General features: G+C 45.0%; 1 protein-coding gene across 1 annotated transcript in view; it reads left to right on the forward strand.

Moving 5' to 3' along the window:
* Positions 1–21,421, forward strand: part of ubr1 (ubiquitin protein ligase E3 component n-recognin 1) — a 189,088-nt gene that overhangs the window by 153,526 nt on the left and 14,141 nt on the right. The window contains exons 39-41 of the mRNA XM_067991119.1: positions 468–618; positions 2,992–3,079; positions 10,202–10,335. Of these exons, the coding sequence (XP_067847220.1) occupies positions 468–618; positions 2,992–3,079; positions 10,202–10,335 (373 nt within the window). The remainder of the gene's footprint in view (positions 1–467; positions 619–2,991; positions 3,080–10,201; positions 10,336–21,421) is intronic.

Below are 21,421 nucleotides of genomic sequence, written 5' to 3' on the forward strand. Positions count from 1 at the left end.
GCCATGTCTGATGTCGCATGGCCAGGATTAACAATGACCCTTGTGATATCAGCCACCAGAGATCACATGGGTTGCCCAGCATGTTGTCAGAAAGGCAGTAAATGCCACCTGGTCAGATCAATGAATCTAGTATTCAGATTTTAGTAGGATGATACAGAAACATTAAGACGAGGCAAGAAGCTAAACGTACAGTACTTTGAACAGTCAGAAGATAGAATCAGCCCACAAACCTAGAACATTAAAGACGTGAATAGATATGGTCAGTTGCATCTATTAGCCAATCTCTTCTTCACCGCCCCCCTCCCAAATCCTGGTTAGAGACACAAAGATGCAGTTGGCTGAAGCCCATTTTAAAATTGCCTTCTTGTCACACTGTAAATATCTTGATTTGTGTGATTGATGAGTTTGACGTGTACATTGTATGCAGTTTCATTCTTCAGTATTGTTGCATCTGATTGTTTTTTCAGGTAAGTCTTGTCTTAGCATTTCCTTCATTGTACTGGGAGGAGACTGTGGAGCTGCAGCCCTCAGACATCAGTTGTGCCTTCAACAACCTCTACCTCTTCCATCTGGTTACCATGGCACACATTGTACAGATACTTTTTACCTCAACAACAGGTGAGCACTCAAAAGACTAGCAGCAAGTCAATATAATCTTAAATTTTGGTATTCACAAAAATGGAAGTATTATAATTAAATAATTACCTCCACATCTACCTCCGTTACCCACACAATGAGGAAAACATTGCAGGGCTATGGTGAAAGTGCTGGCGAGTGGGACTAATTGCATAGCTCTTTCAAAGGCAAGATGGGCCGAATGGCAGCCTCTTGTGCTGTTTGATTCTATGAATGCATTTCTCTGACTTTCAAGAAATAGTGAGCCAAGTTAAAGGAGCATTTGAGGAACAGCTCAAATCCCATTTCTTGTGAACCTTATCACAGTAGTGTCCCAATTGGCTGCCTAAGAACGAAAGGCGAAGGTTGGCAATGTCTGATATTTTCCAGGCCTCACAGGGCTGATCTGAGTACAGTAGTAGCCATTAATATTTATATTTTGAAGCACTGCAGCTCTCGTAAGTGGCGTGGGTTTGGAGTCCTATGAAAAGTTTAGTGTTAATGATACCATTGGATTCAGGGGAAGAGATTTGATTAACAGTCCGTGCTGAAGTTGGGGAGAGTATTGGATTCTTCTTTACTCACCTACTTAGTCAAGATCCCATGACGCTGTTTGAAGAGGAGGGAGTTCACCCGGCGCCCTGGCCAACGTTCCTTCCTCAACCATCGCCACCAAAAACAGCTTAACTCATCATTTATCTCATTGCTTGGTGGTAAGCCTAGGGACTGGACAAAACAAATTAATCTTTGAGTGTGTAGCATTTTGAAAATCTCTAAAACAAGTCCTGTGGTCTTAGTTGATCCAACACACGGGGTAGCCATTTACGACCCAAAATACATTTATATTTTTATATATCGTAACAAACTGGCAAATAGTGCAAGCCTATTTCTGAGAGTATTCCCTGGTGTATTCCTCCTAGTCAGTGATACTAAAATAGCATACTCTAAACACTAACCCACTTTCTAATTTCAATGATTTCAATACTTGACATACATTTAAAACTCACACATAAGTAAGTAGAAATAGACATTTCAAAATAGTTCACTATACTTCAGAATCCTCTTTGAGGAGTTGTATCATAGCAGATTGTAACCCCAAAAAAAACACACCAGGAAAGGGTTTAACAAAGGTGATTACAAAACAACAACTTGCATTTATATAACGCCTTTAATGTAGTAAAATGTCCCAAGGAGCATAATCAGACAAGAATTGACACCGAGTCAAAGATATTAGAACAGGTTGGTCACAGAGGTAGGTTTTAAGGAGCTCCTTAAAGGAGGAGAGAGAGGTGGAGAGGTTTAGGAAGGGAATTCCAGAGCTTGGGTCCTAGACAGCTGAAGGCATGGCTAACATTGGTGGGACGAAAGGAGGGGGGGATGCACAGGAGGCCAGAGTTGGAGGACGCAGAGATCTCAGAGTTGTAGGACTGGAGGAGGTTACAGAGATGGGGAGGGGCCAAACAAGGACGGATTTGAATTTTAAAATCGAGACGTTGCTGGACTGGGAGCCAATGTAGGTCAGCGAGCACAGAGGTGATGGGTGAATGGGACGTGGTGCGAGTTGGGATACAGCCAGCAGAATTTTGGATGACCATAAATTTACGGAGGGTAGAAGATGGGAGGCCGGCATGAGAGCATTAGAATAGTTGAGTCTGGGCTGGGTGGTGCAGTGGGGTCAGCACGCTGACTTTTCAGCTCTGGGACCCAAGTTTGAATCCACTCCATATGGATGTAATAACTACTTCTTCTCTCTGCCTGTGTGAAATAGCTTAAGGCAGTCTCAAACCAGTTCTTAGTGTGAGTGAGGGCTCACAGCAACAAAAAAAACTGCTTGTAATTTGGTAAATATTGGCAACCTCACTCAGACCGCAAGAATGGCTGGCGTGGGAAATGGAAATGTTACACTGTGAAGTAAGGTTGCTCCTCTGAGGCTGGATCTAATGCACAATATTGGAGTAGAGTAAAGGGAGCATGGCTCTGCAGATGAGTATGCTGTACCCAATAGAGTGTTTGACATGAGTGAATGTGAGATTTTTAAATGTTATGAATATAACAGCCAACACCATAATTTCTCTGATTTTCTTTGCTGCTTTTTGGAGCATGTGCAGCTAGGTCCCATCTCTGTACCACTGGCAGTCTTCCGTAGAGACTGATTTGTTTGGCCATGCTGCATAAATTGACCTTTAAATGCCACAGCATTTGAGAACACCCCGTATGCAATATAAAAGTCCACATAACCCTTCCTTTGATTTGCTCTTTTGTTTATTTTATATTTTATTCATTTCCCTTTCTGAGGGATGCAATGCCAAATAATGCACAACAAGTCACAATTCAAGGTGACATTGTAAAATGTAATGCTGCATTACTCATTAACAGACTGTCCTATGGAACAAGATGGAGAGGAGAGTGAGGAGGCCCATTCAGCAACAGAGCTGTATGAAACTCTTCGAGAATACACAAGCAGGTATGCAGCAGCGGATAAAAATGTTTACGGTGATGTGATTTCTAGTTCCTGATGACTCTTAACAGGCATGTTATTCCAAGCTGGGCACATTTAGCAGCCAACCTAGGTACGAAATCATATACACTGCCTATGCTTCTGCAATGACCCAGGAGTTTTAGTCCTTAATATACATCGCCAGCGGAATTGTGATCTTGCCAATCAGTATTTTTTTCCCAATAGCTGTGGAGGTTGTTACAAAGTAGGAGAATGTTTGCCACACACCTAAATCCCAATCTTGGTCATTCCATCGGTTTTCCGCTCGAGTAGTTGAAAAAAGAATTTCCACCGGTCAGTGAGTCAATAATCAGGGTGCATAAATTTAAGATCATCTATTAGCACATGGACTCCCCTACCAAAAACCAGTGGTGGAAGCAGAACCCATAACGATTTTTAAAAAGAGTGGATAAATGTTTGAAAAATATTTTGTTCTAATGGGGTCGTGTGGGAGAACCTTCACCACTCGACTGCAGCTGTTCAAGAAGGCGGCTCACCACCACCTTCTCAAGGGCAATTAGGGATGGGCAATAAATGCTGGCCTCGCCAGCAACGTCCACATCCCATGACCGAATTTTTTTTAAATCCGCTCCCAATCTCCTTTGTTCCATCATATTACCACATATCCAGCTCCCAACTTTTATCATTCCATCAGTAGAGATGCTGAATGGATGTTGTGTGTTTCCCAATAAGGAGAGATGGAAAATTTGGGGCAAGCACAATAGCTTGTTGCCGCACACATTTTTCTGCAGAGGCCTGGGAACAGTTTGGCATCCTGAGGTTTAGACCAGCAAATATTGTGGGGAATAAAACTCCTGTGCAAAATTGAGCAAAAGAAGGTTGGATATGTGGGAAAGATAAAATTATTTTACTGTCAAGTAGGGCATCACCCAGTGTTCTGGTAATAATTATTAGAACATAAGAACATAAGAAATTGGAGCAGGAGTAGGCCAATCGGCCCCTCGAGCCTGCTCCGCCATTCAATAAGATCATGGCTGATCTGATCCCAACCACAAATCTAAAGAACACAAGAAGTCGGAGCAGGACCCGGCCACATAGCCCCTGGTCCCTCTCCGCCACCCACAGGGCATTGACCGATCCGAACTCAGCTTCATGTCCAATTTCCTGCCTGCTCCCCATAACCCCTAATTCCCTTTACTTCTAGGAAACTGTCTATTTCTGTTTTAAATTTATCTAATGATGTAGCTTCCACAGCTTCCTGGGGCAGCAAATTCCACAGACCTACCACCCTCTGAGTGAAGAAGTTTCTCCTCATCTCCGTTTTGAAAGAGTAGCCCCTTATTCTAAGATTATGCCCCCTAGTTCTAGTTTCACCCATCTTTGGGAACATCCTTACTGCATCCACCCGATCAAGACCCTTCACGATCTTATATGTTTCAATAAGATCGCCTCTCATTCTTCTGAACTCCAATGAGTAGAGTCCCAATCTACTCAACCTCTCCTCATATGTCCGCCCCCTCATCCCTGGGATTAACCGAGTGAACCTTCTTTGTACTGCCTCGAGAGCAAGTATGTCTTTTCTTAAGTATGGAGACCAAAACTGTATGCAGTATTCCAGGTGCGGTCTCACCAATACCTTATATAACTGCAGCAATACCTCCTTGTTTTTATATTCTATCCCCCGAGCAATAAAAGCCAACATTCCGTTGGCTTTCTTGATCACCTGCTGCACCTGCATACCAACTTTTTGATTTTCTTGCACTAGGACCCCCAGATCCCTTTGTACTGCAGTACTTTCCAGTCTCTCGCCATTAAGAAAATAACTTGCTCTCTGATTTTTCCTGCCAAAGTGCATAACCTCACATTTTCCAATATTATATTGCATCTGCCAAATCTCCGCCCACTCACCCAGCCTGACTATATCCCCTTGCAGGTTTTTTATGTCCTCCTCACTCTCTACTTTCCCTCCCATCTTTGTATCATCTGCAAATTTTGATATGTTGCACTCGGTCCCCTCCTCCAAATCGTTAATATAGATTGTAAAGAGTTGGGGACCCAGCACCGACCCCTGTGGAACACCACTGGTTACTGGTTGCCAGTCCGAAAATGAACCATTTATCCCAACTCTCTGCTTCCTGTTCGATAACCAATCCTCCACCCATGCCAGAATATGACCCCCAATCCCGTGATTTTTTATCTTAAGTAATAATCTTTTATGTGGCACCTTGTCGAATGCCTTCTGGAAGTCTAAATACACTATGTCCACTGGTTCCCCTTTATCCACCCTATATGTTATATCCTCGAAGAACTCAAGCAAATTTGTCAGACATGACTTCCCCTTCATAAAGCCATGCTGACTTTGTCCTATTAAATTATGCTTATCTAAATGTTCCGTTACTGTCTCCTTAATAATAGACTCCAAAATTTTACCCACCACAGATGTTAAGCTAACTGGCCTATAATTTCCAGCCTTCTGCATACTACCCTTTTTAAATAACGGTGTTACATTAGCAGTTTTCCAATCTGCCGGGACCTCTCCTGAGTCCAGGGAATTTTGGAAAACTATCACCAAAGCATCCACAATCCCTACTGCCACTTCCCTCAAGACCCGAGGATGGAAGCCATCAGGTCCAGGGGATTTATCCGCCTTGAGTCCCATTATTTTACTGAGTACCATCTCCTGAGTGATTTTAATCGTATTTAGCTCCTCCCCCCCGAGAGTCCCCTGTTTGTCCAGTGTTGGGATATTCTTAGTGTCCTCTACTGTAAAGACTGAAACAAAATATTTGTTCAGCATTTTTGCCATCTCCATGTTTCCCACCATTAATTTCCCGGTCTCATCCTCTAAGGGACCTATGTTTGCCTTAGCCACCCTTTTTCTTTTTATATAACTATAGAAACTCTTGCTATCTGTTTTTATATTTTTTGCTAATTTCTTTTCATAATCTAACTTCCCTTTCTTAATCAATCCTTTAGTTACTTTTTGCTGTCTTTTGAAGAATTCCCAATCTTCTATCCTCCCACTAAGTTTGGCTACCTTATATGTCCTTGTTTTTAGTCGGATACTATCCTTGATTTCTTTACTTAGCCACGGATGGCTGTCATTTCTTTTACACCCTTTTTTCCTCAGTGGAATATATTTATTTTGAAAGTTGTAAAATAACTCCCTAAATGAACACCACTGCTCATGTACCGTCTTACCCTTTAATCTATTTTCCCAGTCCACTTTAATCAATTCCGCTCTCATACCATCATAGTCTCCTTTATTCAAGCTCAGTACGCTTGTTTGAGAATCAACCTTCTCACCCTCTAATTGGATATGGAATTCAACCATGTTGTGGTCGCTCGTTCCAAGGGGATCCTTAACTAGGACATTATTAATTAATCCTGACTCATTACACAGGACCAGGTCCAAGGTTGCCTGCCCCCTTGTAGGATCAGTTACATACTGCTCAAGAAATCCATCCCTGATGCACTCAATGAACTCGTCCTCAAGGCTGCTCTGCCCAATTTGATTTGTCCAGTTAATATGATAATTAAAATCCCCCATAATTATGGCTGTTCCCTTATTACATGCCCCGACTATCTCCTGATTAATACTTCTTCCAGCAGAGTTGCAACTATTAGGAGGCCTATATACTACGCCCACTAATGTTTTTTTCCCCTTATTATTCCTTATCTCCACCCAAACTGTTTCATTATCTTGATGCTTTGTCCCAATATCATTTCTCTGTATTACAGTGATTCCTTCCTTTATTAACATAGCCACCCCACCTCCCCTTCCTTCCTGCCTGTCCTTCCTGATTGTTAAATACCCTGGCATATTTAATTCCCAGTCGTTGTCACCCTGCAGCCATGTTTCTGTAATGGCCACAAGATCATACCCATACGTAGTTATTTGTGCCGTTAACTCGTCCATTTTATTACGAATGCTACGTGCATTCAGATAAAGAACTTTCAAATCTGTTTTGTGACGCTTAGTTCCTGCTTTTTCCTTTTTTAACACTTTACCTATTACTCCATACCTTCTGTCCCTTCCTGTTACGCTTTCCTCTCTCTCCCTGCTCAGGTTCCCAACCCCCTGCCACTTTAGTTTAAACCCTCCCCAACAGCACTAGCAAACACTCCTCCTAGGACAGCGGTCCCGGCCCTGCCCAGGTGCAGACCATCCGGTTTGTACTGGTCCCACCTCCCCCAGAACCGTTTCCAGTGTCCCAGGAATTTGAATCCCTCCCCCTTGCACCATTCCTCTAGCCACGTATTCATTTGAAATATCCTCCTATTTCTACTCTGACTAGCACGTGGCACTGGCAGCAATCCTGAGATTACTACCTTTGAGGTCCTATTTTTTAATTTACCTCCTAACTCCCTATATTCTGCTTTTAGGACCTCATCCCCTTTTTTACCTATATCGTTGGTGCCTATGTGCACCACGACAGCTGGCTGTTCGCCCTCCCCCTCCAAAATGTTCTGTAGCCGCTCCGAGACATCCTTGATCCTTGCACCAGGGAGGCAACACACCATCCTGGAGTCTCGGTTGCGGCCGCAGAAACGCCTGTCTATTCCCCTTACAATTGAGTCCCCTATCACTATAGCTCTGCCACTCTTTTTCCTCCCAGCCTGTGCAGCAGAGCTACCCGTGGTGCCAGGAAGTTGGCTGCTGCTGCCTTCCCCTGATAAGTCATCCCCCCCAACAGCATCCAAAGTGGCATATCTGTTTGAGAGGGGGATGGCCACAGGGGACCCCTGCACTACCTGCCTGCATCTCTTACTCTTCCTGGTGGTCACCCATTCACTTCCTGCCTGTATACCCTTTACCTGCGGTGTGACCAACTCGCTAAACGTGCTATCCACGAGTTTCTCTGCATCGCGGATGCTCCACAGTGAGTCCACCCGCAGCTCCAGCTCCGAGATACGATCGGTCAGTAGCTGCAGGTGGACACACTTCCCGCACACATGGTCGGCAGGGACACTGGTAGTGTCCATGACTTCCCACATCTTGCAGGAGGAGCATATCACGGGTGCGAGGTCTGCTGCCATGACTTGCCTTAGCTTAGTTACCCCTTTTAAATTACGTTGAAATTAGAAAATGTTAACTATACTAGGGACCTAGGTTCACTAAAAAAAACACTATCTGCTATAAAACCTGCAGATCTTCCCTTTCTTATTACTTTACTTACAGTAAAATGGTAGAAATACTCACCTGAACCTACTCACCAATCAGCTGCCTCCCCTGTGCCGCGTCACTTTCTGACTGGTGACGTCACCCCGAACTCTGCCGCTGGTCTCAGAGTCTCGCTCTCAGAGTAAGCTCTGGTCTCGCTCTCTCCGCGCTGTTTATATCCCCGCTCTGGTCTCGCTCTCTCCCGCCGCTCACCGACTGGACTCTCGCTCTCTCCGCGCTGTTTATATCTCCGCTCTGGTCTCGCTCTCTCCCGCCGCTCACCGACTGGACTCTCGCTCTCTCCGCGCTGTTTTTATCCCCGCTCTGGTCTCGCTCTCTCCCGCCGCTCACCGCTCTCAGGTCCACTACCGCTCTGCAGGAAAAGCAAGGCAAAGCAGCACCTCCTTCCCCCACTTTACCAAACTCCCACACGTACCGAACTCTCAGCACACTATGTTGTCCTCACACCGTGCTGTCCGCACTGACAGGCCCCTGTATTTCTACAGTTGAGACTCAGATGAGTCAGGCCTGCCCCACCTTCAGGTACCAATTGAATCTTGCTAACCAATTAACTTGCTACAGCAGCTCTCTGCTGAAGCCAGACAGAAACTTAGAAATTTAAACTTTTAAATTGACCTTAAACAGTTGAAGCAATATGCACTAGATTTAAAGAGATTAACCCTTAAAGAGATTAACCCTTCAACTCCCACACGTACCGAACTCTCAGCACACTGTGTTGTCCTCACACCGTGCTGTCCGCACTGACAGGCCCCTGTATTTCTACAGTTGAGACTCAGATGAGTCAGGCCTGCCCCACCTTCAGGTACCAATTGAATCTAGCTAACCAATTAACTTGCTACAGCAGCTCTCTGCTGAAGCCAGACAGAAACTTAGAAATTTAAACTTTTAAATTGACCTTAAACAGTTGAAGCAATATGCACTAGATTTAAAGAGATTAACCCTTAAAGAGATTAACCCTTCAACTCCCACACGTACCGAACTCTCAGCACACTATGTTGTCCTCACACCGTCCTTCTCCTCCCTTTTAATTCATTCAAGAGTATGTACACAATTTTTCTCCTGTAGGCAAATTCTTAGCCTCTGTTCAAAGGACTCTATTTCAGTCGTAATCTGCTCACATCGTTACTTGACCCTTCGGGGATTGCAGTAGTGTTTCCATGATTGCACGTTAAACTTTGATTCTACTAGCAATAAAGAAATTTTCTCTACTTACGTTTATTTTACTTGAGAAGAGACTCCTACTGTAGTGTTTGAGCATTCAAGCAATTAATTTTTTTTTATTCATTCATGGGATGTGGGCGTCGCTGGCGAGGCCAGCATTTATTGCCCTTCCCTAATTGCCCTTGAGAAGGTGGTGGTGAGCTGCCGCCTTGAACCGCTGCAGTCCGTGTGGTGAAGGTTCTCCCACGATGCTGTTAGGAAGGGAGTTCCAGGATTTTGACCCAGCAACGATGAAGGAACGGCGATATATTTCCAAGTCGGGATGGTGTGTGACTTGGAGGGGAACGTGCAGGTTGTGTTGTTCCCATGTACCTGCTGCCCTTGTCCTTCTAGGTGGTAGAGGTCGTGGGTTTGGGAAGTGCTGTCGAAGAAGCCTTGGCGAGTTGCTGCAGTGCATCCTGTGGATGGTACACACGGCAGCCATTGTGTGCCGATAGTGGAGGGAGTGAATGTTTAGGGTGGTGGATGGGTTGCTAATCAAGCAGGCTGCTTTGTCCTGGATGGTGTGAAGCTTCTTGTGTTGTTGGAGCTGCACTCATCCATGCAAGTGGAGAGTATTCCATCACACTCCTGACTTGTGCCTTGTATCGTATTAATGCGAATTGCTGTAATCTTGCTTGTTCTTAATTGTGGTTTGTGGTGTGGGTCTTAATTCTGCAAGGCAAGGGTTTTTTCTTTCTCATGCTAAATACATTGTTAAAATGAGCTTCAATTGTTAACAGATCTTTAGAAAGTACACCCCGTGGCTGGTACCTGTGGAATTGTGTGAAGTGTGGCATCACTCCATTCCTTCGCTGTTCTGCTTTGTTCTTCAACTACTTGCTAGGAGTGCCACCTCCCGAGGAGCTCTCGAAAGGTAAGTGAAGAAGAACTATTACATGCCTAGCTTGGGCAAATGGCTTTTGGTGGATGGAATGACTGGGCTGTGTTTCAGTCAGAGATAGCAAAGCAAAACTGGGAACGCTGGGAATCTGAAATCGAAGCAGTAAATAACAACTTGCATTTATGTAGCGCCTTTAACATGGTAAAACGTCCCAAGGTGCTTCACGAGTGTTAGTGAATAAAATTTGACACCGAGCCACATAAGGAGATGTTAGGACAGATGACCAAAAGCTTGACCTTAAAGAAGGAGAGAGAGAGGTAGAGAGGCGGAGAGGTTTAGGGAGGGAATTCTAGAGCTTAGGGCCTAGGCAGCTGAAGGCACGGCCGCCAATGGTGGAACGATAAAAATCGGGGATGCGCAAGAGGCCAGAATTGGAGGTGCTGGAGATGCACCACAGGTCAGTCAGCACCCGAGAGAGGAAGGTTGACTTAGAATCATAGAAAATTCACAGCACAGAAGGAGGCCATTTGGCCCATCGTATCCGCGCTAGCTGAGAAATGAGCCACCCAGGTTAATCCCACTTTCCCACATTTGGTCCGTAGCCCTGCAGGTCATGGCTCTTCAGGTGCACATTCAGGTATTTTTTAAATGAGTTGAGGGTTTCTGCCTCTATCACCCTCTCAGGTAGTGAGTTCCAGACACCCACCACCCTCTGGATAAAAAAAAAATTCCTAATTTCCGCTCTAATCCTTCTACCAATCACTTTAAATCTATGCCCCCTGGTTATTGATCCCTCCGCCAAGGAAAATAGGTCCTACCTATCCACTCTTTCTAGGCCCCTTATAATTTTGTACATCTCATCAAATCACCCCTCAGCCTCCTCTGTTCCAAGGAAAACAACCCCAGCTGATCCAATCTGTCATCATAGCTAAAATTCTCCAGTCCATCCTCGTAAATCTCCTCTGCACCCACTCTAGTGCAATTACATCCTTCCTGTAGTGTAGTGACCAGAACTGTGCGCAGTACTCTAGCTGTGGCCTAACTAGTGTTTTATACTTTTCCTGCATAACATCCCTGCTTTTATAGTCTATGCCTCGACTAATAAAGGAAAGCATTCCTTCTGCCTTCTTAACCACCTTACCTACATGTCCTGCTACCTTCATGGCCCTCACTTCCTCTACACCTCTCCGTATCCTCCCATTTATTGTGTATTCCCTTGCCTAATTTGCTCTCCCCAAATGCATTAACTCACACTTATCTGGCTTGAACTCCATTTGCCACTTTTCTGCCCATTTGACCAGTCCATTGATATCTTCCTGCAGTCTACAGCTTTCCTCCTCACTTGCAACCACACGGCCTATCTTTGTGTCATCCGCAGATTTCTTAATCGTGCCTCCTACGTTTAAGTCCAAATTGTTAATGCATACCACAAAAAGCAAAGGACCTAGTACCGAGTCCTGTGGCACCCCACTGGAAACAGCGTTCATAACCATCTTCAGCCAGAAGTGCCGAGTGGATAATCCATCTCAGCCTCCTCCCGATATCCCCACCATTACAGAAGCCAGCCTTCAGCCAATTCGATTCACTCCTTATGATATCAAGAAACTGTTGAGTGCACTGGATACAACAAAGGCTATAGGCCCCGACAACATCCCGGCTGTAGTGCTGAAGACTTGTGCTCCAGAACTAGCAGTGCCTCTAGCCAAGCTGTTCCAGTACAGCTACAACACTGGCATCTACCCGACAATGTGGAAAATTGCCCAGGTATGTCCTGTCCACAAAAAGCAGGACAAATCCAATCCGGCCAATTACCGCCCAATCAGTCTACTCTCAATCATCAGCAAAGTGATGGAAGGTGTCGTCGACAGTGCTATCAAGCGGCACTTACTCACCAATAACCTGCTCACGATGCTCAGTTTGGGTTCCGCCAGAACCACTCAGCTCCAGACCTCATTACAGCCTTGGTCCAAGCATGGACAAAAGAGCTGAATTCCAGAGGTGAGGTGAGTGTGACTGCCCTTGACATCAAGGCAGCATTTGACCGAGTGTGGCACTCGGTAGTAAAATTGAAGTCGATGGGAATCCAGGCGAAAACTCTCCAGTGGCTGGAGTCATACCTAGCACAAAGGAAGATGGTAGTGGTTGTTGGAGGCCAATCATCTCAGCCCCAGGACATGGCTGCAGGAGTTCCTCAGGGCGGTGACCTGGGCCCAACCATCTTCAGCTGCTTCATCAATGACCTTCCCTCCATCATAAGGTCAGAAATGGGGATGTTCTCTTATGATTTCACAGTGTTCAATTCCATTCACAACCCCTCAGATAATGAAGCAGCCCGTGCCCACATACAGCAAGACCTGGACAACATCCAGGCTTGGGCTGATAAGTAGCAAGTAACATTTGCGCCAGACAAGTGCCAGGCAATGACCATCTTCAACAAGAGAGAGTCTAACCACCTCCCCTCGACATTCAGTGGCATTACCATCGCCGAGTCCCCCACCATCAACATCCTGGGAGTCACCATTGACCAGAAACTTAACTGGACCAGCCACATAAATACTGTGGCTACAAGAGCAGGTCAGAGGCTGGGTATTCTGCGGTGAGTGACTCACCTCTGACTCCCCCAAAGCCTTTCCAACATCTACAAGGCACAAGTCAGGAGTGTGATTGAATACTCTCCACTTGCCTGGATGAGTGCAGCTCCAACAACACTCAAGAAGCTTGACACCATCCAGGACAAAGCAGCCCGCTTGATTGGTACCCCTAAACATTCACTCCCTTCACCATCGGTGCACCGTGGCTGCAGTGTGTACCATTTGCAGTATGCACTGCAGCAACTCCCAAACCCACGACCTCTACCACCTAGAAGGACAAGGGCAGCAGGCACATGGGAATATCACCACCTGCACGTTCCCCTCCATGTCACACACCATCCCATCTTGGAAATATATCGTCGTTCCTTCATCATCGCTGGGTCAAAATCCTGGAACTCCCTACCTAACGGCACTGTGGGAGAACCTTCACCACACGGACTGCAGCGGATCAAGAAGGCTGCTCACCACCACCTTCTCGAGGGCAATTAGAGATGGGCAATAAATGATGGCCTTGCCAGCGACGCCCACGTCCCATGAACGAATAAACAAAAATGTCGCAATAACACCCATCAACCATTACCCTTTGCTTCCTGCCACTGAGCCAATTTCGGATCCAATTTGCCACATTCCCTTGGACCTTTAATTTTTTGACCAATCTACCATGCGGGACCTTGTCAAAAGCCTTGTTAAAATCCATGTAGACTGCATCAATTGCACTACCCTCATCGATCCTCCTTGTCACCTTCTCGAAAAATTCAATTAAGTTAGTCAGACACGACCGTCCCTTAACAAATCTGAGCTCACTGTCCTTGATTACTCCGTGCCTTTCGAAGTGATAATTTATCCTGTCCCTCAGAATTGATTCCAATAATTTTCCCGCCACCGAGGTTAGGCTGACTGCCCTGTAATTACTCGGTCTATCCTTCGCTCCCTTTTTAAACAATGGTACAACGTTAGCAGTCCTCCAATCCTCCGGCACTACGCCTGTATCCAGTGAAGTTTGGAAAATGATTGTTAAAGCCTCTGCTATTTCCTCCCTGGCTTCTTTTAACAGCCTGGGATACATTTCATCTGGCCCTGGTGATTTATCCACTTTCAGAGATGCTAATCCCCTTAACACTTCCTCTCTCACTATGTTTATCCCATCCAATATTTCATACTCCTCCTCCTTAACTTCAATCCCTGCATCATCCCTCTCCTTTGTGAAGACAGATGCAAAGTATTCATTAAGAACCATACCCACATCTTCTGCCTCCACACATAGTTTACCTTTTTGGTCTCTAATAGGCCCTACTCTTTCCTTAGTTATCCTCTTGCTCTTAATGTATTTATAAAACATCTTTGGGTTTTCTTTGATTTTATCTGCTACTATTTTTTCATGCCCTCTCTTTGCTTTCCTAATTTCCTTTTTAACTTCACCCCTGCACTTTGTATACTCCTCTAAGCTTTCCGTAGTATTGAGTTCCCGGTGTCTATCATAGGCTTTCTTTTTCTGCCTTATCTTACCCTGAATGCTTCATGACATCCAGGGGGCTCTAGATTTGGCAGCCCCTCCCTTTTTCTTTGTGGGAACATGTTTACCCTGAACCCCTTGAATCACCCCTTTGAATGTCTCCCACTGCTCTGACACTGATTTACCTTCAAGAAGCTGTTTCCAGTTTACTTCTGCTAAATCATTTCTCAGTTTAGTAAAATTGGCCTTTCCCCAATTGAAAACTTTAACTCCTGCTCTCTCTTTGTCCTTTTCCATAACTATGCTAAAACTAACTGTATTATGATCACTACCACCAACATGCTCTCCCACTGCTACTTCTTCCACCTGCCCCTCTTCATTTCCTAGATCTAAATCCAGAACTGTCCCCCCTCTCGTTGGGCTTGCTATTGCAGAGCAAAGTTGTTCCTGGTCTCGGGGTATCCTTCCGCCGTCGACACTGCTTCAGGCACGTTCATTCGTCGTGACGGCTCCGAGGCAGGTTCAACCGCAGTTCTGATGATGGTCAATCCGATAGCAACAAAATGCATTGTCCCCTTCTCCTCATTGGCTCTGTCCCAAGGACTTAGGTAGCATTACCTCATTACTCCTTTTCTAAATAAGAACTTGTGTCTTATCACATCTCCTTTGTCTTTCACGAAACTTAGCTAATTCAAACCGGTTCCAGCCAGCTCAGGCCAGCGACTGAACTCAGGTTACTTCAATTCAAAAGTTGCTTTTGCCTGTGTGTCAGCAGTTCGAAATAAACTCAGTAGTCTCGGCAGTCCCTGGCCAACACTATATACTGGCTAAAAAAATTCTCCTGTATGCAATTTAAGAATTCTGCGCCCTCTATACCATTCGCACTGTTTGTATCCCAGTTAATATTAGGGTAGTTGAAATCACCTACTATTACTGCCCTATTGTTTTTGCACTTCTCAGAAATTTGCCTACATATTTGCTCCTCTATCTCCCTTTGACTGTTTGGGGGTCTATAGTACACTCCCAGTAATGTGACTGCCCCTTTTTTGTTCTTTAGCTCAACCCATAAGGCCTCATTTGATGCTCCTTCTAAAATATCATCCCTCCTCACAACTGTAATTGTTTCTTTAACCAATATTGCCACCCCCTCCTTTTTTTATCCCCCTCTCTATCTCATCTGAAAACCCTGTAACCAAGGACGTTGAGCTGCCATTCCTGTCCCTCTTTAAGCAGTGTTTCTGTAATAGTTAAGATATCGTACTGCCACATGTCTATCTGTGCCCTCAGCTCATCTGCCTTATTTCCTACACTTCTTGCATTGAGGTAAATACATCTAAGGACTGCCAAACTCCTCTGTTGTTTATTTTCTAACCTTTGTTCCCTCTGCCTTCCAGACTCACTCACCAATTTTCTGCCTTCCATTTCCAGTTCCGACTTTATCTCATCTGAATCCACACTCAGGTTCCCATCCCCCTGCCAAGCTCGTTTAAACCCTCCTCAACAGCACTAGTAAACCTCCCTGCAAGGATATTGGTCCCGACCCTGTTGAGGTGCAACCCATCCGGCTTGTACAGGCCCCACCTCCCCCAGACCGGTTCCCAATGCCCCAGGAATCTAAAGCCCTCCTCCTTGCACCACCTTTGCAGCCACGCATTCATCTGCTGTATCCTCCTATTTCTATTCTCACTAGAGCGTGGCAATGTTCAAGTGGGCCCCTCCATCAAAACCCGTCTTTCTGTTCGATGCTGACTGACCTGTGCATTTCCAGAATTTTACTGTTGATTATTGGGTTTCTGGAGGGCCCCGATTGAGCATTTTTGAGTATTATATTTCAGAGGTGGAATTGCAACTTTCAGTTCACTCCACGGCATCTATTTTCTACAGTTGAACTGCAAAACTGAATTAGTATCAAAAATACTTGTATTTCTATAGTGCCCCCCCCGGCAGTAAAATGACACGTGGTGCTTCACGTTAAGGACTAATCAATGGATGCTGAGAATAGTAAGCATAGGAAATAACTGAGAGCCAGAGGAAACTGCACGGGGACTATTGATAAGATGGTGAAATGGGCAAAAAAGTGGTAGATGGAATTCAATGTCAGTAACTGTGAGGTTGTAGATTTCTTTTTTAGAGGTAGTAATTATACATTGGGGGAAGGTTCAGTGATGTGGAAGAGCACAGGTATTTAGCGATTCAGTTTTACAAGACATTAAAAGCAGCACCTTAAGCGAATAAAGACATACAAAAATCTCATGGTATGCTGGGTTTAATGTCAAGCAGTATAGGATATAGAAGTCGAGATGTAATGGTGAATCTACATAAAACGTTAAGACCATAGAGAACTGTGTGCAGCTTTGGACTCCACACCATTGGACGGATGTTAAGGCTTCAGAGAGGGTACAGCACAGATTCACTAGGATGCTGCCTGGTATGAGGAAATAAAAATACAAAGAAAGACTTGAAAAATTGGGGCTGTTTTGTTAGAACAGTGGAGATTACGGGGTGATTTGATAAAGGTGTTTAAAATGTTGAAATGATGAGACATAACAGATAGAAGTAAGACTGTTTCCAATGGTTGAGGGATCAAGAACTGAGGGAAGATTAAATGTAAGAGATTTAGGATAGGAAGCAGGAGAAACTGTTTTACATAGAGGGTAAGAGGATGACTAGGGAAAAAATAGGGCCCATTAGGGACAAAAATGGCAATCTGTGTGTGGAGCCGGCAGATGTAGGAGGGGTTCTAAATGAATTTTTTGCATCTGTTTTCACTATGGAGAAGGACGATGTAGACATAGAAATACGGCAGGGGGACTGTGATATACTCGAACATATTAACATCGAGCGGGAGGAGGTATTGGCGGTTTTAGCAGGCCTAAAAATGGATAAATGTATCCCAGGCTACTGTGTGAGGCAAAGGAGGAGATTGCGGGGGCTCTAACAAATATATTCAGAACCTCTCTGGCCACGGGATGTGCCAGAGGACTGGAGAACCGCTAATGTAGTACCATTATTCAAGAAGGGGAGTAGGGAAAAACCGGGGAACTACAGGCCAGTGAGCCTAACATCAGTGGTAGGAAAATTATTGGAAAAAATTCTGAAGGACAAAATTAGTCTCCACTTGGAGAAGCAAGGATTAATCAGGGATAGTCAACATGGCTTTGTCAAGGGAAGATCATGTCTGACTAATTTGATTGAATTTTTTGAGGGGGTGACTAGGCGTGTGGATGAGGGTAACGCAGTGGATGTGGTATACATGGATTTCAGTAAGGCCTTCGATAAAGTCCCCCACAGGAGACTGGTCGAGAAGGTACGAGCCCATGGAATCCAGGGTGCCTTGGCACTTTGGATACAAAACTGGCTTAGTGGCAGAAGGCAGAGGGTGATGGTCGAAGGTTGTTTTTGTGACTGGAAGCCTGTGGCCAGTGGGGTACCACAGGGATCGGTGCTGGGTCCCTTGCTGTTTGTGGTCTACATTAACGACTTGGATATGAATGTAAAAGGTATGATCAGTAAGTTCGCTGATGATACAAAAATTGGTAGGGTGGTAAATAGCGAGGAGGATAGCCTCAGTCTGCAGGACGATATAGATGGGTTGGTCAGATGGGTGGAACAGTGGCAAATGGAATTTAACCCGGAAAAGTGTGAGGTGATGCACTTTGGAGGGACTAACAAGGCAAGGGAATACACAATGAATGGGAGGACCCTAGGCAAGACAGAGGGTCAGAGGGATCTTGGTGTGCAAGTTCACAGATCCTTGAAGGCGGCGGAACAGGTAGATAAGGTGGTAAAGAAGGCATATGGGATACTTGCCTTTATTAGCCGAGGCATAGAATATAAGAGCAAGGAGGTTATGATGGAGCTGTATAAAACACTGGTTAGGCCACAGCTGGAGTACTGTGTGCAGTTCTGGTCGCCACACTACAGGAAGGATGTGATCGCTTTGGAGAGGGTGCAGAGGACATTCACCAGGATGTTACCAGGGCTGGAGCGCTTCAGCTATGAAGAGAGACTGGGAAGATTGGGTTTGTTTTCCTTGGAGCAGAGGAGGCTGAGGGGGGACATGATTGAGGTGTACAAAATTATGAGGGGCACAGATAGGATGGATACTAAGGAGCTTTTTCCCTTCGTTGAGGGTTCTATAACAAGGGGACATAGATTCAAGGTAAAAGGCGGGAGGTTTAGAGGGGATTTGAGAAAGAACTTTTTCACCCAGAGGGTGGTTGGAGTCTGGAACTCACTGCCTGAAAGGGTTGTGGAGGCAGGAACACTCAACATTCAAGAAGCATTTGGATGAGCACTTGAAATGCCATAGCATACAAGGCTACAGACCAAATGCTGGAATATGGGATTAGAGTAGACAGGGCTTGATGGCCGGCGCGGACACGATGGGCCAAAGGGCCTCTATCCGTGCTGTATAACTCTCTATGACTCTATGGAGGGTTGTGAGGCTGTGGAATGCACTACCAGAGTTAGTGATTGAAGCAAAGACTATGTCAACTTTTAAGGATAAGTGCTTGAAGAAAAGGGGAATAAAGGGATATGGGAAAGTCACGCACATGGGATTAAGAATGCTCGTATGGAGGATAAGCACCAACATAGACGTCACACATAGAAACATAGAAAATAGGAGCAAGAGTAGGCCATTCAGCCCTTCGGGCCTGCTCCGCCATTCAAAATGATCATGGCTGATTGTCTAACTCAGGACCCTATTCCTGCTTTTTCCCCATATCCCTTGATCCCTTTAGCATTAAGAAATATATCTATCTCCTTCTTGAATACATCTAATGACTTGGCCTCCATTGCCTCCTGTGGTAGATAATTCCACAGGTTCACCACCCTCTGAGTGAAAAAACTTTCCTCATCTCGGTTCTCAATTGTATACCCCGTATCCTGAGATTGTGACCCCCTGATTCTGGACTCCCCAGCCATCGGGAACATCCTCCCTGCATCTAGTCTGTCTAGTCCTGTTAGAATTTTATATGTTTCAATGAGATCACCTCTCATTCTTCTGAACTCTAGTGAATATAGGCCTAGTCGACCCAATCTCTCCTCATACGTCAGTCCTGCCATCCCAGGAATCAGTCTGGTAAACCTTTGTTGCACTCCCTCCGTGGCAAGGACATCCTTCCTCAGATAAGGAGACCAAAACTGCACACAATACTCCAGATGTGGTCTCACCAAGGCCCTGTATAACTGCAGTAAGACATCCCTGCTCCTGTACTCAGATCCTCTTGCAATTAAGGCCAACATACCATTCGCCTTCCTAACTGCTTGCTGCACCTGTGCTCGCTTTCAGCGACTGGTGTACAAGGACACCCAGGTCTCGTTGCACCTCCCCTTTTCCCAATCTATCTCCATTCAGATAATAATCTGCCTTTCTGTTTTTACAACCAAAGTGGATTACCTCACATTTATCCACGTTCTACTGCATCTGCCATGTTCTTGCCCACTCACCCAACTTGTCTAAATCACGTTGGAGCCTCTTTGCATCCTCCTCACAGCTCACATTCCACCCCAGCTTTGTGTCGTTTGCAAACTTGGAAATGTTACATTTAGTTCCCTCATCCAAATCATTGATAAATATTGTGAATAGCTGGGGCCCAAGCACTGATCCCTGCGGTACCCCACTGATCACTGCCTGCCACCCGGAAAAAGACCCGTTTATTCCTGCTCTCTGTTTCCTGTCTGTCAACCAATTCTCAATCCATGCCAGTATATTCCCCCCAATCCCATGTGCTTTAATTTTGCACACTAACCTCTTGTGTGGGACCTTATCAAAAGCCTTCTGAAAATCCAAATACACCACATCCACTGGTTCTCCCCTATCTATTCTACCAGTTACATCCTCAAAAAACTCCAGTAGGTTTGTTCAGCATGATTTCCCTTTCATAAACCCATGCTGACTTTGTCCAATTCCATTAATGCCCTCCAAGTGTTGTGTTATCACATCTTTATAATAGACTCTAGCATTTTCCCCACTACTGATGTGAGGCTAACTGGTCTGTAATTCCCTGTTTTTTCTCCCTTTTTTAAATAGTGGGGTTACATTTGCCATCCTCCAATCTGCAGGAACTGTTCCAGAGTCTATAGAATTTTGGAAGATGATCACCAATACATCCATTATTTCCAGGGCCACTTCCTTTAGTACTCTGGAATGTAGATTATCAGGCCCTGGGGATTTGTCAGCCTTTAGCCCCATTAATTTCCCTAGCACTATTTTTGTTTACTAATACTGGTTTCCTTCAGTTCCTCCCTCTCACTAAACCCTTGGTTCCCTAACATTTCTGGGAGGTTATTTGTGTCCTCCTTTGTGAAGACAGAACCAAAGTATGTGTTTAATTGTTCTGCCATTTCTTTGTTCCCCATTATAATTTCCCTTATTTCTGACTGTAGGGGACCTACATTTGTCTTCACTAATCTTTTTCTCTTGACATATTTATAGAAGCTTTTACAGTCAGTTTTTATGTTCCCTGCTAGTTTACTCTCTCTTTTCCCCCTCTTAATCAATCTCTTTGTCCTCCTTTGCTGAATTCTGAACTGCTCCCAATCCTCAGGCTTGCCGCTTTTTCTGGCAATTTTATATGTCTCCTCTTTGGATCTAATACTATCCCTAATTTCTTTTGTAAGCCACGGTTGAGCCACCTTTCCTGTTTTATTTTTGCGTCAGACAGGAATGAATAATTGTTGGACGGGCTGAATGGCCTGTTTCAATGTCGGAATTTCTATGTAAAAGGAAGAGGATTAGGATGGGGCCAAAAGGCATGGTCGAAGGGGAAAAGATTGTGTTACAGTGGCATGTGGAGGGAACTGAGCAGGATGTTGCAGAGGACAGCAGCTAAGTGGCTGAACAAATGACCGCTTATGTGGAGTAAGGACAAGGAGAAGCTGTGTTAGGGGAGGAGAGAGTGTGTTCAGCGACGGTAAGGCAGGAAGGACCATTGTAAGTGTGATGCTGAGGAGATTGAATCATCAGAATAAATGATAATGACCCACCATCATGAAGGGTTATTGTAATGAATGATGTTGGCCAGTTCATGGTAGCTGTTCTTAGGGATGCATTACTGTAAAATTGTAC

Source organism: Heptranchias perlo, chromosome 10 (genome assembly GCF_035084215.1).
Source record: "Heptranchias perlo isolate sHepPer1 chromosome 10, sHepPer1.hap1, whole genome shotgun sequence".
Lineage (NCBI taxonomy): Eukaryota > Metazoa > Chordata > Chondrichthyes > Hexanchiformes > Hexanchidae > Heptranchias > Heptranchias perlo.